General features: G+C 34.8%; 1 protein-coding gene across 1 annotated transcript in view; it reads right to left on the reverse strand.

Moving 5' to 3' along the window:
* Positions 1-4,895: 4,895 nt before the first annotated feature.
* LOC131439337 (regulator of G-protein signaling 17) overlaps positions 4,896-17,188 on the reverse strand; it is a 113,911-nt gene continuing 101,618 nt past the window's right edge. Inside the window, exons 5-8 of the mRNA XM_058610231.1 lie at positions 16,736-16,816; positions 16,333-16,561; positions 15,946-16,067; positions 4,896-8,480 (exon numbers count right to left, since the gene is read on the reverse strand). Coding sequence (XP_058466214.1) covers positions 8,390-8,480; positions 15,946-16,067; positions 16,333-16,561; positions 16,736-16,816 — 523 coding nt within the window. The 3' untranslated portion in view covers positions 4,896-8,389. The remainder of the gene's footprint in view (positions 8,481-15,945; positions 16,068-16,332; positions 16,562-16,735; positions 16,817-17,188) is intronic.

Here is a 17,188-nt window from a genome sequence, read left to right on the forward strand (position 1 = left end):
CACACACACACACACACACACACACACACACACACACACAGACATTTACTCAGTTCGTCGAGCTGAGTCGAATGGTATATGACATTCGGCCCTCCGGGCCTGGTTAAAAAGTCGATTTTCACAGTGATTGCATAGCCTTTCTATATGAGAAAGGCAAAAAGGAAGTATAAATACCTACAAAACTTCATAAACAATGGAAAAACTATCAAATGAGCTTACGATACTTCCAAACAATCGTACAAATATCCCAAATATCATAGAAATACAAAAAGGAAATCCATTTTCTTAAAAATGAAGAAATGGAAACAAATGATGTTATTTTGTTTCGATTATACAGGTTTTAACCTTAAAGTCATTCACCATTTTGAGACAGAAAAACCTTCTGAACCTGTGTGCGGGGTTGGGAATCGAATCCAAGTGAGCTGAGTGAAAGGTATCGACAAATGGAGTTTTTTTTTATTGGAATATGAGTTAAAATTAAATTATTAAGATTTAAATTGGGTGTTCAGCCACATGTGGTGACTTTTCAGCCCTATTATATATATGATTTGGTTATTACCATCATTTGCTTCCGCAATTCTGAGATTTTTGTGTAGGGAAAATTCTAAACCTACTTGTATTGTGTAATGGGGAAAAGGAACCTATATACTAACTTATTAACTAATACAGAGAGCGAATCGATTGAATTGAAGATTGCATCAATTTTTGTCGGAATTTGCTTATAATATTATGTGACATTACATCTAATGGTTCTATATTTGTAAGTCTGTGTAACTCATTTGTACTAAACCAGGGAGGACGCTTCAGAATCATTTTCAGAATTTTATTCTGAATCCTTTGAAGCGTTTTCTTCCTGCACGGAGAACCCTTCGATCATAAAATTGCGATATCGCAGTTTTTGATTTTTGCGATAGTTGATTTAACTAATTTCTTTTTGATTCAACCAAAATGGTTTTTGATTTGCATATATTCAAGTAGTTGAAAAATATGTTGTTTTGAATGCTGTCAAATGCCGGAGACAGTAGAAAGCAAAACAATAATTGCAATGCAAAATCAACAACTTTTTTAGTTGAAATCTGTTCGCGTCGCTTTAAAATGTCAATTAAAACAACATCGATGGTTAAAGCGTTTGGTGAAATTGTGTTCATTCGATTTGAGAATTTTATGATAACAAGTGTTTATCTAACAGCGGTGTTGTGATAAAGTTAACCTCGTTTGAGATGAAAAAGATTTGGTGACAAATTAGAAAATGTTAATGAATGATCATCTCGTAATCTTTCAGGTATGCGCAAAAATTTTATGCTTCAAATTCGATCATTATTTACTTCCTGCAGACTGTTTTACTTCCAGCTGTTTGTTACCGATGATGATGTTCATGCATTAGCAATAAAACGCTTTTTGACATGAATTTAATTTATAAAAGTAACAGGAGCGAAGGGTTTCAAACGCACAGAACGCGCTGCGATTGAAGGCGCGTTTGAATTGCCGTCGCAAAATTCCAATTCCCAGCGGTTGATACACACAAGCTCATATAAATTGACTAAAATTATCAGTGCATAACTTTAGTTCAACCGTTTGAAGGCATCATTTTAGGTAAATTTAATAATTTCGCTAATTTACTCGCCCCTCGCACTTTTGCTGATTAAAAACGTTTTTCTACATCAATCATTTCCGATCGAATCAGAAGTATTTTTTTTAGAATTTAGATCTTTACTGATCTCAAAACAAACAAACAAATAAAACCGATTCATTTTTCAACTAACAGAATTTTGTTTCAATAACAACACCAGTTATTTCAACTAAAATATTTGTTGAAATTGAAAGGTATGTGTCCTCACTAATTGACAGCATTTTATTTTCAAACAGTTAAATTAGTTGTTTCAACCATCGTTTCTGCTAATCGAAAAACAAAAATGACAGTTTAGTTAAAACAACAATCGATTAGTTGTACCAAATTTTAACCAATCGAATTCAGAAAATCAACTAATATTCTAGTTGAAATGGGATCGCGGGTGGTTCCGTGTGGTAGAACAACAGCTTGACCAAATTGGTACCGCATAAAGCATGGCTGGTCTGAAAATTTGTTTATAAATTAACAATTTGTTTTTTAGACAGAGCTTAGAATTTCTGTTTATAAGAGGATATAAACATTTAATATATTTATTACACTTTGCCTGGATTCCTTCAATGTGATCCTTGAAAGTGACTTTTTTGTCATACGTTAAACCTAAGTATTTAGCTTGATCAGACCACGTCAATTCCAAGCCATTCAATTTGAGAATGTGATTATTGTTTGGTTTAAGAAAAGAAGCTCTTGGCTTATGAGGAAAGATAATTAATTGCGTTTTTGCTGCATTTGGTTTAATTTTCCATTTTGACAGATAATCACTGAAAATATTTAAACTTCTTTGTAGGCAGATCACTTTTAGATTGTTGTTTCTTCCCAGAACGACAAGCGTCCATTTTGGGAATTTTTGAAGAATTTTCTTCTATGTCGCTACAATCGGACTCAGGAAGAATCTCGTAAATATTGTTAGACGGCATAGAATCAACGGAAGGGAAATCCATCCGTTGGCTTTTATTTTTACATTCAGATTCTATAAGATCGTGAATGTTATTAGAAAAATGTTGAATAACGGATTGTGATTTATTCCGTATTGAATTATTTTTAGCCTTAGGCTTGTTGCCTTTCCGGTTGGACGCAGGCATTTTTGAAATGGATGAAATTTGAAATTAAATTAACTAGGCTAAATTAGTATTCGATTAGACTCCTAGTTTGGAAAGTCTTGATAAAGACTGATTAGTTCGAAGAATAGTTCTTTGAATAGCTAGCCTTAAAAATGGCTGATTAATATCTTATTCCGTTTTTCATTGAAAAACACTGGTGGCGTGGATTGCTCTGATTTTGCACTTTCGAGCAGAAATGCGATATTTTGACGGTGTTTCATTGCCATTTCTGCTCGAAAGTGCAAAACCAGAGCAATCCACGCCACCAGTGTTTCTCAATGAAAAACGCCATTAGTCTTGATAAAGACTGAATATATTAGAATATCACTCTTGGAATAGCCTTGAGAAAGGCTGTCTAATTGTTAGTCTTTAAAAAGACTGTTAGTGATTCAGGTAGTCTTGAAAAAGACTGAAGCCTTGAATCAATGAAACTCTAGGTAGCCAGAAAAAAATTCCAGAAGCCAAGAGCTATACGCGTGCGGTGCGAACGACACTGTTCAACACCGACTGTCGACAAATGGAGTTGATTATTGCAGCTTGAATGTATACAATAATTATATTATCGACAACAATCTGCTAAAAACCGAAACGAAGGAGTATATTTTGGACGAAATGTACCAAATCTTTCTGTTTATACTATGCCTTCATCTCGAATAGTACTCCTACCGGTACTATTTAAAAGTCATTGAATTGTATATATTTATAATTACCACTTTCAAAATATAGACTTATTTATATCTCTTATAATTTTATTGCTACTGCATCTACCCAGCGTATAATATATCATACATAGGTTAATTTCGTTTAGAAAATATTTTTAATAGTGATTTGGCATTTTCCAACATTTTCAACACAAAATATGATGAAATTGATGATATCTGCTCATTTGGTTTAAATTTGAGAAACCCTTGGTCAAATGTGTTAACGTCTTGGCAAAGTCTTGGCATTACATTCCTTTCTGTTTCAACAGACTTCGCAGCCGATTCTTAGTGTACAGAATCATTGCATGGCTAGTACTATGGATCCTACTGACACTAAGAATCCTTCCAGGTAGGGGCTCGAACATACGACAACTGGCTTGTAAGACCAGCGTCAACAATCCACTTTAAAAGCCATAAAAATGCTTTTAAATTGAGTGCAATAAAATGATTCATAAATCAATTGTCTAACCTTCAATTTGTTCTATTAGAAATACAATGCTGTATTTTCAAAGTTATTGATATTCTGTTTTAATTCACCTAGTAGTGAAGCTATTGATATTTAGATCAATAGGCCAATATACCGGTAACTGGAATAATTATTGGAATTTTGATAGAGATATTTTATGATATCACACTTAGTTCATCTTTCTAATCTTTAATATTTGTAACTAATTTACTACAATTTTTGGAATTTGTCGCTCCTGACCGAAGTCAGTTTGTGTAGCTACCAACTATCTAAAACTACGGAAGAGTTTTGTTAATTTTTAACGTGCATCGCCATAGGCTGGCTTCAATTTTTTTAAATTTTATCATCCTGTAGTTTTCGAGCCTGAAGTTGAATTCGTATAAAATTCAAAAACTGTCCACGGTTTTTACAATGATTGTATAACCTTTCTGTACGAAATAAATCACTTTCAATGGCTTCAAGTGACATGTAATCAGTTTTGTTTATGTTTTTATTCTTTAGATACGAAATTTTCGATTTTCCGGAAGCAACAAGTTTCCCGTTCGTTTGTCATTTTAGATCTTCAACCATCAGCAAGCTTTGAATTCACTTAGATCACGCTTACACTAATCGATATGAAGCTCCTGTCGTACTGATGGAGTAGAAAGTTTAAAAATAGATCAGTCACCCACGCCTTCTATTAGGATTTGAAATACTCCATAGGCATGGGAATCTTTCTCCCACGCTTTCCATTGATATCGCTTCCCGGTATCAATGGAGCAAAATCGATTAAAGAGCAATCAGGACAACGCTTCGAATAAATTTTGCGCCCACTTGTTCATTCACTTACTGACTTGCACACATTCTGTTAAACGGTCAAAAGGCGAAACATCCGCAGAGTGAGCAAAAAAAAAGGACTGAAACGAAGCGGATCATATAAAATGGTAATTGTTTGGGAAGTGTGACGAAATAAGTACGGTTCGGATACGGTTAGAAAAAAAGATCATCACATAATGGCGAAATATTTTAGAGTTACGATGTTTTATATTTTACTTTCCAAATATGATTAGAGTGTGTCTGTGTCTGTGTGTGTATAGTTTCGGGCTCCCGCTATTTTTGGTCGAACGGCTGCCTTTTGCTTGTTTTCAATCATTTAGCTATGTTGCGTTTAAAAAAACTAAACTTAAAAACGAGTGATTGGTTTTTCTTTCGCTATAATTCATTATAGCATTCCTTCCTTTGCTTTATTACAACTAAAATCGGTACATCACTAGTATGCATGTTCGCATGTTTCTTTTGGTATGTTAAACATTGTTTTAATCTTTTTGAGGGGGATTTATCTCAATTGTTTTTAATTTCATTTCATTCGTTAAAACCTACTTGTTTCACTTTACTTTTTACCGTTTCAGTTTGGTGCATATTCATATAAGTTAATTTTACTTTTTTGGTTTTATAATTTTTTTTTTTTCTTCTTTTTTTATATGAAATCGAAGTATAAACAACAAGTTTTTTTGCGATATTTCATGTTTTACCTACTAATCTCAGCTAATTGTTGAAGTAGTTATCTGTTCATTCTGGAATAAACACTATGTGAAAGGTTCTAAGTAAGGAAATTATGTTTTCTCCTGTAGTTCTACTTCTGTTCGTCCGAATAAATTCAAAAAAAAAGATGAAACTACAAATGTGTGATCTAAAACTATTTCTTTGTTACTTACGCGGACACAGATTGTACAGATGGGGAAAGGAACGGCTAAACAACGCAACACTCGAAACACAAACCAGCTATTATGAAGATGACGAAAACTGAAACATTCTAAGACTTCTTTTACTCTCATCGTCTAACGGTTGTTGATTTGCTGTTCGCTTTCCTACGAATTTCGGTATCGCCGTTTGATTTGCATCGTTTCCACGTATTTCTTGTAAAACTTTGATTCGTATAAAAGTTTTGTTTGAATGCAGGCGAGTTTTTTTTCTCATTTCTTATTTTGTTTATCTTATAAAAGTTTGCTTGATTTAATTACATTTTATAGAACTGAAAGCGATTAAATTATTTAAATAATTGATAACAGAACGTTTTTACACACAAATTTGTATATGTTGGACTATTCTTGTTTTCCTTAGTTTTTATTTTTTGTTTGGTTTTTATTGCGTGTCGAAGCACAGAGCTCGACGGTCAGCTTTCCGCTAGGAGGGCCAATGCACGACGGTGAGATTGATGAACGATTTTGTTTGAAAAAAAAAATGTTTGTACAAGATACTAGCATCATTATCAGTAAATTTTGCTGCTGTTGGCTATCAAAGCTAGAGCAAGTTTCGTTGCGAACAGGTCACGAACAAATTGTTAAAATATAATTAGTGATATTCAGTGAAGATGAAGATCCAGAATCATAACAAAGAAAAAGTTCAATGTTCAATTGAGGTTAGCCTTCTTAGCTGTACATGATGTAGGGATAAACAGTTTATTGCCAAATCAAGAGCAATTTTCGATGCTAACTGATTAGCAATTAGTTGAAGAAATAGAATTTCTTACTTGAGATGGTTTCATTGAAAATTTAACATGAGCGAATCAATTTTAACTAATCTTCAGCATCATTACAAAATTATGCCATAACGATAATCGATTTGCAATCAAAGACAGGACTGATTGTTGTTACAAACTGTAACGAAAACATAATTTGTCACATAAAATAATTGGCGTGGAATTTACCATGAATGGATGGGAAGTTGCCCGAGGAGCTCTGTGCACAGGAAATGCTTACACATTAGATGTATTCTCTCTCATAAATTTGATACTCCGTCTAATCTAACCTATAGTAGTACAGTAGTTGGGCCATACAGTGAATTTCTTGTTCTATTTACGTTGATGTTTGTTTTTTTTCTCTCTGTTTTTGCAGGTTGGGAACAACGATGATAACATGTTTCTTTCTGAGGAAAGTTTTACCAACAAGGAGTGTGAATGTATGGACCTTGACTGAACAGCTATTGATTGTTAGAAAAATATATGGATAGTAAGTTCATCAGTGTTGCTGACCGAAATTGAATTGTGAGGATTTTTGAAGGTTTTGTGCTCTCTTAGACCTCGTTTGCAGAAAATCGTCTGCTTTACATTAGTCCTAAGTTATAAACGCCTTCACTCTCATTTTGACTAGAATAACTCTTTATTTATTTTGTTTTCTAACAGTCGGTCGCAAAAAATCTATATTTCTCGTTCTAGTTTTATAAAATCTCAAATAGGCCATTGTATAAATTTAACAAAGAGAAAATCTAAGTTAAGAATTTAGCTAATCAATAGACACTAGAAGAAACAAGCGAAAAACGATCAATAAATAAATAACAGTCATATCTCAGTAGGTAGTATTTTAACGATTGTTACTCGAGTGTATCTTAAACAGTGGTCATTTTTAGGCTTACGAGTGAGAAATGTCGGTAATTTAATACTTGAATGTTTCGACGGAACACAGAACATGTTAAAGCAATTGATTAGTCGTCCGGGTTCTTTGGATAAGGACAAGTGCAGGTTACAGACAAAATTGTTTCCATCACTTCACTCATTTGATTAGGTCTTACATTAAACTTTGTGCTTCGCGTTCCACATACAGACAGTGTAAAAATATTGTAACACTTTTTTCGATAACATTTTTGCTTTGGTTTTTCTCTGTTCTAAATGTGAAAAATAATGCTCTGGGGGGCTACTCTTAGTGTGACTAAATCTCTGTGGGTGCGTGACTGAGAATGTTATTTTGATGTGTGCCGCTTCTTTTCTCGTGATAAACCATGTATTAGTCTAGAGTTTGAATTCAAACCGCACAAAACAGCTAGTGTTTGAACCGAAGAACAGTAAATCGGGACGCGGATCTCTGGCTAGAAATAGAGGGAGTGAGAGAACTAAATTCCCTAACAACTGGTTCATTGCCGTCGGTCTGATTTTTTTACGTTGAACTAAAATCGGTTCCTTCGTTTTTAATTTTTGTATATATGTTTTTGTTATCCTTCTATTTGGCTATTGATTACATCGTTTTAGAGCATGTTTTCTGGGGTTATTTCATTTCTGTTCATTATTATTTGTTCTTCTTATTTCTTTAATAACGACCACCTTTGATTTACAGTAACGCTAAAAATGATCAGTGAATTTACGTGTATTATATCTGAATAATTTTCACTTCCCTATCCTCCAGGAGGGAACACTGTTTTCGATCCATTTCGTCATGTTGTATAATGTTTATATAAAATGTTACTTTATTTGCCTTTTTTGTTGTTCATTCTATATGGGTACTCTGTTAATCTGTATCAACTACTTTATAGCTAACACTAGTACTCTGCGCCATCTAACTGCACACTGCTCCGTTCGTGTTCGCTTCATTTTCTTATTGTTCGAACCTTCGATTAATGCTTTTAAATATGTATATTTTCCGTTTGATTCCTCCCAGCATTTCCACCGTCCGTTAACCATTGATAACATATAAAATTTAATTTAGTATTACAAGCTACCGATCCGCGCAGTCCCGCTCGCTTCCTTCTAATTACTAGGACTCTCCGCCGTAGAACCAGATGCCGAAACACCCTCCGGTATTTGTGCCAGAGTTTTGAATTGTGATGAGTTTATAAATCTGTGAAAGATGTAACAATATTCGCTGTATAAGGATGCACTAACAATAGATATGTGTTCAATCAATAATATAGAGCAATGCTTGAAACGAGTATGTGCTGGCTATTCGATTCCAACTCAATAGCCACGATTAGATATGGTTCGTTGAAGCAAATCAAAAGGATATAAAGCCTATATTATGTAATGCATATTATTAAGCTTCAGTCGTTCACATCACATCAGTTGTTGACGACGAGACGAGCATTAAGAGTGGCTTTCAAGTAAGGAGTGTATCGATAAGTAGTTAGCACCACACCAGTGTCAAAAATATTATCGAGAAGTTCGGTAAGACCCTTTCCATGAAGGATTTTCCCCGATCCGGTAGGAAAACGAAAAAGGTGGTTGTGTTGAGTACATCAGGAAAAACCCATCGGCGTCGACGCGGGATTTGGCCAAGCAGTTCAACACCAGCATCGGGATGATCCAACGAATCAAAGTTCAGAACTCCCTGAAAACGTACAAGAAACAGAAGGTGCAGAAAAAGTCTCTGGTACAGCAAGTTCAGGCCAAAACAAAAGCGCGAAAACTGTATAACCGGATTCTACAGAATAAAGACGGATGCATCCTGATCGACGACGAAACCCACGCCAAGCAAGATTCTCGAGCGCTGCCCGGACCGCAATGTTATACGAAATCGGTGTACCAGGACCTGGACGACGCTGACACCACTTTGGCGATGGAAAAGTTTGGGCAGAAGGTGTTGGTCTGGCAAGCAATTTGTACTTGTGGGTTGCGATCGTCGATTTTCTTCACGAAGGGCACAATTAACGTCAAGGTGTACGAGGAAGAATGTATGAAGCAGAGAATGCTGTCACTGTACAGAAAGCATAAGGCTCCTTCTCTCTTCTGGCCGGTTTGGCTTCAGCCCACTACGCCAACTTCGTTCTACAGTGGTTGTCAAAAAATAATGTTCAATTCGTCGAAAAGGACATCAACCCACCGAACTGCCCGGATCTTCGGCCAATTGAAAGGTATTGGGCAATTGTCAAGCGGCACTTTCGGAAGGAAGGTACAGTGTCCCAAAACATGCAGGAAAAAAACTGGACAGCTGCCACCAGGAAAGTAACAAAAGTAACTGTGCAGAATTTAATGAAGAATGTCAAGTCCAAAGTGCGAGCGTTTCACAGAAACTAGGATTTTCTTCGATATAATCAGTGAAATGCATAAAAATGTAATTTTTCTACAATATATCGAAAACAGATGTCAAAATATGTTTTTTTTCGCTTTTTTATTCAATAATCAATGTTGCTAACTACTTTTCGATACACTCCTTAGATCCCCGGCTTGAAGTTTTTTGTCGATAAGTCCCGATCGGATTTTCCGGAGAAGCTTCGATAGAAGACATAACGATCGGCACCATTAACGGCCAAATATACGATGAAGAATGCTTCCAGAAGCACTGCCCCCGGTCCCACGAAGGCGACACTCTTTTTTGGGGGGATTTGGCATCGTGCCATCACGTGAAACCCGTGATGGAGTGGTACGACACCAGAAGATTCTTTTCATATCACTGCTAACAAGCCACAAACAGAAAGAAAAGTTGAAAATGAATGAAATAGAGAAAAACGTAAATTTTGCAAAAATGTATCGCCCAGAAGAAGAGATCGAGCCTTCTCCTTACCATGGAGATGCTCTATCAACTACGATACTCTATCAAATTGAGTTTTAGACTGCTTTATGTCTCAACACAGACCCTGAAATGGTTTAGAAAATCCCAAACCGTCCCACAGTGGTTCGAATCAATAAAAACGTGGACATAAATCAGTAGATGCCAAACCATTCATTTAATGTATATGTATATGTTGCTTTTAAGAAATTATTTACAAATATATACCGCGTAATTTGATTCTATCCCTAATTGTTCATGGCCTACTTTGACCAAAAATATAACCATAACTTTTTTTTCAGAAGAGATAGAAATTTTTTTTCTCCTACAAAGTTTTAGAACTATTGAAAATAATTTACTTTGTCAAATATACCAAAAGTCTAGGTCGCACTGTTTCGGATATACAAAGTGTTTTTATGGCAACCCCCTTAAAATCACTTTTTTTATTTATAACTTGTTTTGAGTTATTGCTTTATGCATACTTTCTTTGGGATAATTGAAGAAAATAAAAAATCCCATATTTTTGTTGAAGGTAGTGTGCATAGGTTCGTCGTTTCCTGGCAAAGTTATACAACATTTCACTTTTTTTACCTATCATAAAACCTTACTCCGAAGCGAAATATGCAAGTTTATGCAGCTTATTTTTACAAAATTTATAGGAAAAGATATGCCCAATACTATAAAAAAAATCTAAGTGGAACTCGATGGAACTTTTTTTTAGGTCTTTTCAAAGTTAGTTTTAGTTATTGAATTATGACAACCTCCTTAAAACTAGTTTTGTAATCATAACTTGTTTCAAGTTTTTTTTAATCCTTACTTTGTTTGGAATAGTTGTAGAAAATTTAAAATCCCATAATTTTGTAGAAGGTAATGCATGGGATTATTCTTTTCTGGAAAAGTTATTCATCATTTTACCTATTTTTACCTAGGAAACCTTGTACCGAAGCGAAATATGCAACTTAATGCAGCAAACTTTTACAATACTTATAGGAAAATATATTCCTAATCTAATTTATTTTCCAATAAGAATATCCTGAGTACTATTCGTGTGATTCATTTTCACTATGGCCATGCTGAAACCATGAATGGTTAAGAAACGGAGGGCGTTACGCGTCTGATAGTTATTTCTGTAACTCACTTTTGCAGTGAGCTTAGAGATGTGCAATTCGCTCCTGAGCTATTCCAGTGAATCGAATATTTAAAGTGAGCTGATAGCTCACAGCTCTTTTTTAAAAAAACCGCAGCTCACCAGTTCACTGCACTGGTAAACAGGGATGCCAGGTTCAGAGATTAATCTGTGTTTCATAGATTTTCAACCTTTTGCACAGATTTTCACAGATTTCTGAAAATGGTCACAGATTTACACAAATTCTGAAATCGATCACAGATTTTTAAAATTGATCACAGTTTAGCATCAAAAATTACAGAGCGGTAGAAAATAGTGAGACCTTTTTTTATGCTTACCAAAATGATTCCGATCAGCTATCATGGAAATGGGACAGATTTTGCACAGACAGGTTTTTGGCTTGATCACAGATTTTTGAAAAAATGACCTAGCATCCCTGCTGGTAAGGTGGAAACAAACTACGAGGATCTTCAGCTCTTGAAGAGCGAGTTATAAATGAGAAGAAATATGTGCACGGAAAGACCGAAATCAGCATTTTGGCGAAAAAATTAGTTGATTTTCTGATTTTAGTTAGTTATTTTTTGAGACAACTAAAAAAATCTTACTTTTGCTAATTTAGATTTTTTATTTCTGATTCCCTTAATAATAATAAAATATTTATTGAAATGGCTATTTTTTTAGTTGAATTCACCAATTCAACGTGCTGCCATTTCTTAGCTAAGGCACACTTTATTTCCATTCAACTATTTTTTTAATTGAATTAGAGAATTAAAACGTTGTTTTCCACCAACATAAATGGCTGAATTGGCTTCTGCAATTTGCAGCTATGTGGCGCACTGTCACCGAAAAAGAGGTTAACACCGTAATGACTACTAGCCACTAGATGGCACACTACTACCGAAAAATATTTCAGTCGCGGTGGTATTTTCTATATTGGCAGGTATAAATACGATGTTGTATTGGAGAAAAAGACATAAGCGAAACATAAACTTCTTTTTGAAAATTTTTCTTCTAAATCGCTGCTTTCTTCATTCGACTTTGCGAAATCGACTCTCTCACTGAAAACTTTGAGCACTCTGAAAACAAAAACCGTATACAAGTAATACATCGGACGGCGTAGCCCGGAAGGTTGGAAGATACAAAAAACATCATTTGACATATACAATTAGAGTGCAACATTCGAAACTCACTTTACTGTTCCTTGCAAAAACATTATTTCGCACAATCGCTTCAAATGCGCACAAATTCTGAATAAATACACTTTCCATCAAGAGTTTACGTCATTTTTACATATCGAATCAGAAATTTATAGATGGGTATATCGTAACACATACGAAAAACATCAAAACAATTTGCAAGCAGTTTCAACAAGACTGTCCTTTTTAGCTTTTTAATGGATTGTTTTGCTTTGACACTTCTCATGGGTTTTTGGCTAATAAACTTGTTAATTAAACCAATTTCATTTTTGTGTTCTTTGTGCTGTCCTTCAGTAATGATGGTGATAGATAAATAGAAACAAATTTTCTGATTTTAATAACAAATTAGTTGTCAATGAGAATTTCGGGTTGGATTGAAATATAGCTGGTTTTTGTCTAGGATATTCGCCAACTAAACAAATTTGAAAATTGATCATGTCGTTTGGACATGCGTGGAGTATCGTGATGTCAGATCTCAACTAATAAATTCTTTGCGTACCCAAGGTAGACTATCCAATGTCCCAGTTCGAGACATTATTGCTTGTCGTGACCTTTCATACATGAAACTTATTTATCATTTCATAAAGAAAATTGGAGTTTCAATTTAATAAAGGCCCCTTTTAAGACTTAGTTCTGATTCCAGCTGCGTCCATGAGTTCAACCAATAGCTAAATTAGAATAAAAATTATGTAATGATACAAACAAACTCGAAACAGTTTATGAAATTATCAACAAATTGTCTGAAAATATCAGCTTATTTTATAATTTATAGAAGTTAATCGTTTGGTTCAAATAATATTTCCGAGTAGATTTCATAATTAATGACGAGTTACCTAAGATGATGTTTAAGTAATAAGAGGAATATGTTTTAATAAATTCAAATCGTTGTGACTATGTTAGAATTAAATTAGGATAAGAATTTTATGTAAAAGTGATGCTACGGCGAAGAAAAACTTATGTAAACTGCCTTAAGAAATAAACGTATTTATGGAAAAAAAAGCTAAACAAATTCTCTAAAAGTAAGAGTTTTTTCCAGCAAAGTAAGTTTTCAATTTTAACTAATTTCATGTTGTTAAAATCAACTAATTCAAAAACAGTAATACGAATTAGGTACAGAGCTAATTTCGGTCGTTCCGTGGGCACACCACAAAAATTGGAATTTTACAGGTGACTTAATCCCTCATACGATGTAATTCATAAAGACCTAATTTGTCAAATGACGGAAAATCTCATTTGTAATGACTTAATGTTAGATGAGCTTGAATTTTACTGGTTTCGACTGTAATTTGCATTCTGCTAGCAGGTGCGACTGTATGAATTTAAATGCACCTTTTAGCAGCCAAGCAGATACATGCTCCTGTGGCTCAGTCGATTAACAGTCGTACTTGCGATCCAACGATTCTCGGTTCAAGTCGCGGCAGTTGCTATCAGTATTCTTTTTTTTTTTATTTCAATGAATTTCATGTCATAGAGTCTTAGACACTATATTAAATGTTCTTCGATGTAAATTTGCGTGAACTGCGACCCTCCATTTATGTGCATCTATTAAGATGTAAAATCACAGAGTTTTTTTTAAGTGTGTGGATGAGCTTTTGTTCGTTCTTCCAAATGTGTATCTACCCTTCTTTAACAGATTGAATGAGCCATTGTCAATAAGAAATCTTACCTCTCACTCAGTAGGCTAAGGTACATTCAGAGATGCCAGATTATTCTCAGATATTCTCAAATATTACATAATAATAATTCGCAGACAAGTTAGTTCGCATATCATTGTTCTTTGTTTGATTTCGATCATGCATATGAAAGAAAAACGGAGTAAGAAAAACGGCACTCAAAACAAACCTTCAGTTCAATCTTAATGAGCTGATGAGCTGATACATTGAATCGATTCCCTTTAGTGAGCTGATCGGTTCGGAGCTGCTCACCGGTATGAGCTGTTTCGCACATCTCTAAGTGAGCGTCGCACGATCAACATATCGTCTAAAAAAACGTGTTGCTTTGCAATAACTCAATCTATTTACATGTTTAAAAATGAAATCTCTTCGTAAAGGTTTGTACTTTTACAATACTTTTTCATATTTTGTTTGGAAAACATTTTTCCATTTTTTTAATATGTATTAAACTTTTGATAATTTATCGGATTTTCAATATTTAAAACTTACTTTGAAAAGGCCTACAAAATTTCATCGAGTTCCACTTAGACTTTTTCTAATATTGTTAATTGTCAAAAAGTAAACAAAACAAAAATTACTACATGTTGCCTAAGTTGCGCGTGGAAGCATGAGCTTGCTTGTTTTTGCGTGTTTACGCGCACTTTGTAGTAGATAGTAGATAAATTTAAAAAAAACTGTTTTTAAAATATATCTCAAAAAATATTCCTGTGCTAAAACATGAAAACTTTTGCATTGGAAAATTGGAAACTAAAATTGTTAAAATCAGTCCAACGATCTCGGTTAAGGAGCAAGACACTTTGCAAGCGTATGAGTAATGTCAACAATGCAATGCATAAAAACTAATTCCTGTGCTTCTTTTCCGGTTTTTAATCAATAAATCTTCCATATGGTTGAAAAAATACTCAATCAGTTCATTCAGCCTATAATTGCAATTCAAGGAAAGCGAAAATCTTGGTTTTTCTAAGAACTGCTGGAGAAAAATTATTTCAGTTTCTGCTATATGGATTTTCTCTTGCAAAAATTTTGCGAAATAAAGATTTATGTACCTTCTTTTAGTAATCCCGCAAAATAGGAACCTTAAATTTAATACTCAAAAGGCAATGAATATGGAAGGATGTCGTAAAACTATTTTTTTCAAAAAACTGCTTTTTAACAGTAAATATTTAGTTTTGTTTATTTTGTGTAGCGCGATCTAATGCAAATGCATCGAAGCAGTGTAGCCAATTTGTTTATTAGGGAATTAAAATCTACATTCATAAAATGTAAGTAATTTTCCATCAAACTCAGGTGAAAAATTGATCAAAACTGGTATTCCATCCAAAAAGTCAGGCTTAACATAGATATGTGACATACGTACCAAATAAAATGTAGGTAATACACAAATCACCAACACAAATAAACTTGGTTTACATTTGATCCTTAAGTGCATATTTATGTTACACACACATACACACGCTCTGGAGATCTCTACATAATTGACGCTAAAAATTGTTTATGTGACTTTAGACGAATCTTTTGAAAAACGAAATCCCAAAACGACTTCTTATGTGAAACTTTAAGTGCGGGAACTTAGATATGGAGAGGAATCCTTATTTTGTGCATTTTCCTTGAAATGTTGAAGTGAATCAAACTCTACTTTCAACTGACCACTAAGCGTGTCTCGTGTCTCTGCACACATTCTCAAACTGAAATTGAGAGGTGCGTTGTACTAAAACAAATATTTATCCTAAGTTAGATGATTCATTCTCACCGCGCTGATACCATCATCCTCGTCCACCTAATCTTCTAATTGAAAGCTAATAGACTAACACTTTCAACGTACTTACCTCGGATACGAATCTCTATGCATTAGTGTATAAATTTGTAGTTGAGCTTCATCAAATGTGTGCGGTGTCGGTTCCACCATATTCCTATTAACTATTTCCCGTACTCGAGAATCTAACGACACCTGTTGAAGGCAAAAGGGATCATCCAGCACGTTCCAATGGTACCGAAACCATTCCAGGGAAGAGAGACAAAATAATTTAATTTAATCAAGTTTTAATTAAGTGGTCCCGCGCAGGAGACACGGAAGGTATAATTTCGACGCTCAGTTCCGGGCGTCAAATGACTGTACAGTAGTAAAATGGCTTTCACTTGTGCTTGCTCAGTTTGCACTGAAAACTGTACCTTGCACATCTCCTGACACTCTAATGAAAACAAGTCGTGCTTACCTCTTTCGGCGATAAAATCGATATATAATCTTCGTAGATAAACCTAGCTTTCTCCTCTATCGCCTCGGGGTTAGTTTCCTTCTTGAGCTCTTCGCAGGCCAGCCAGAAGAGGATATTTTCCTCGCTATATTCGCAGCGGAGGAACTCCCGGAACGCTTTTCGCCCGCTGGGACTCCGCATCAACTTGTCGAAGCTCTTGCCCCAGCTACGGATCTCCTCTAGGCTTGGCCTAAAAAAGAGTTGATAAAATGAAACCGTTGGCATCAATCTGGTACGCGATGCGAACTAAGCTTTTCTTTTTTCTTGATACAAAGCACACCAAAATGGGATCGTAATTATAAATAAAAAAGCCACTAAAGCTTGGTAGTACGGAAATGGAAGTAAAGTTAACACGGATACTCACTGTTCACCTTCGAAAAGCGTATCGGAATTAGCTGGGTCTTTTTTCGTAGGCCCGTTGTCTTCTGCGTTTTTTATAGCCAAACTGGAAATAGAAAATGAAAACAATTGATAAAAAATAACTCGATAAAAGCGAAACAATCTGAATTTGTAAAAATGAATGTTCTCCCACGAACAAAAATGATTGGTTATGGTTTTGACCTTCAGGTCGTTCACCGGGGGTCACGTCTCATTTGTAATGGCTGGGTGAGAAGTCAAATTTGTCATGTTGAACGGTTACTCTTCCCGAGGAACCAGATATAGACTGCAGTGCAAAGAACCAAGGAAAATTAAACAACGTCGACAGAGAAGATGAAGTTCTTTTATCGGGTATGATAAAGTGTTCTTTGATTTAGATGTTATTTTTCTCAGCAGTACGGAGAAAATTGTCAACATTTGCATGGGTCAATTTTTCATC

This window comes from Malaya genurostris, chromosome 3 (genome assembly GCF_030247185.1).
Source record: "Malaya genurostris strain Urasoe2022 chromosome 3, Malgen_1.1, whole genome shotgun sequence".
Taxonomy (NCBI): Eukaryota; Metazoa; Arthropoda; class Insecta; order Diptera; family Culicidae; genus Malaya; species Malaya genurostris.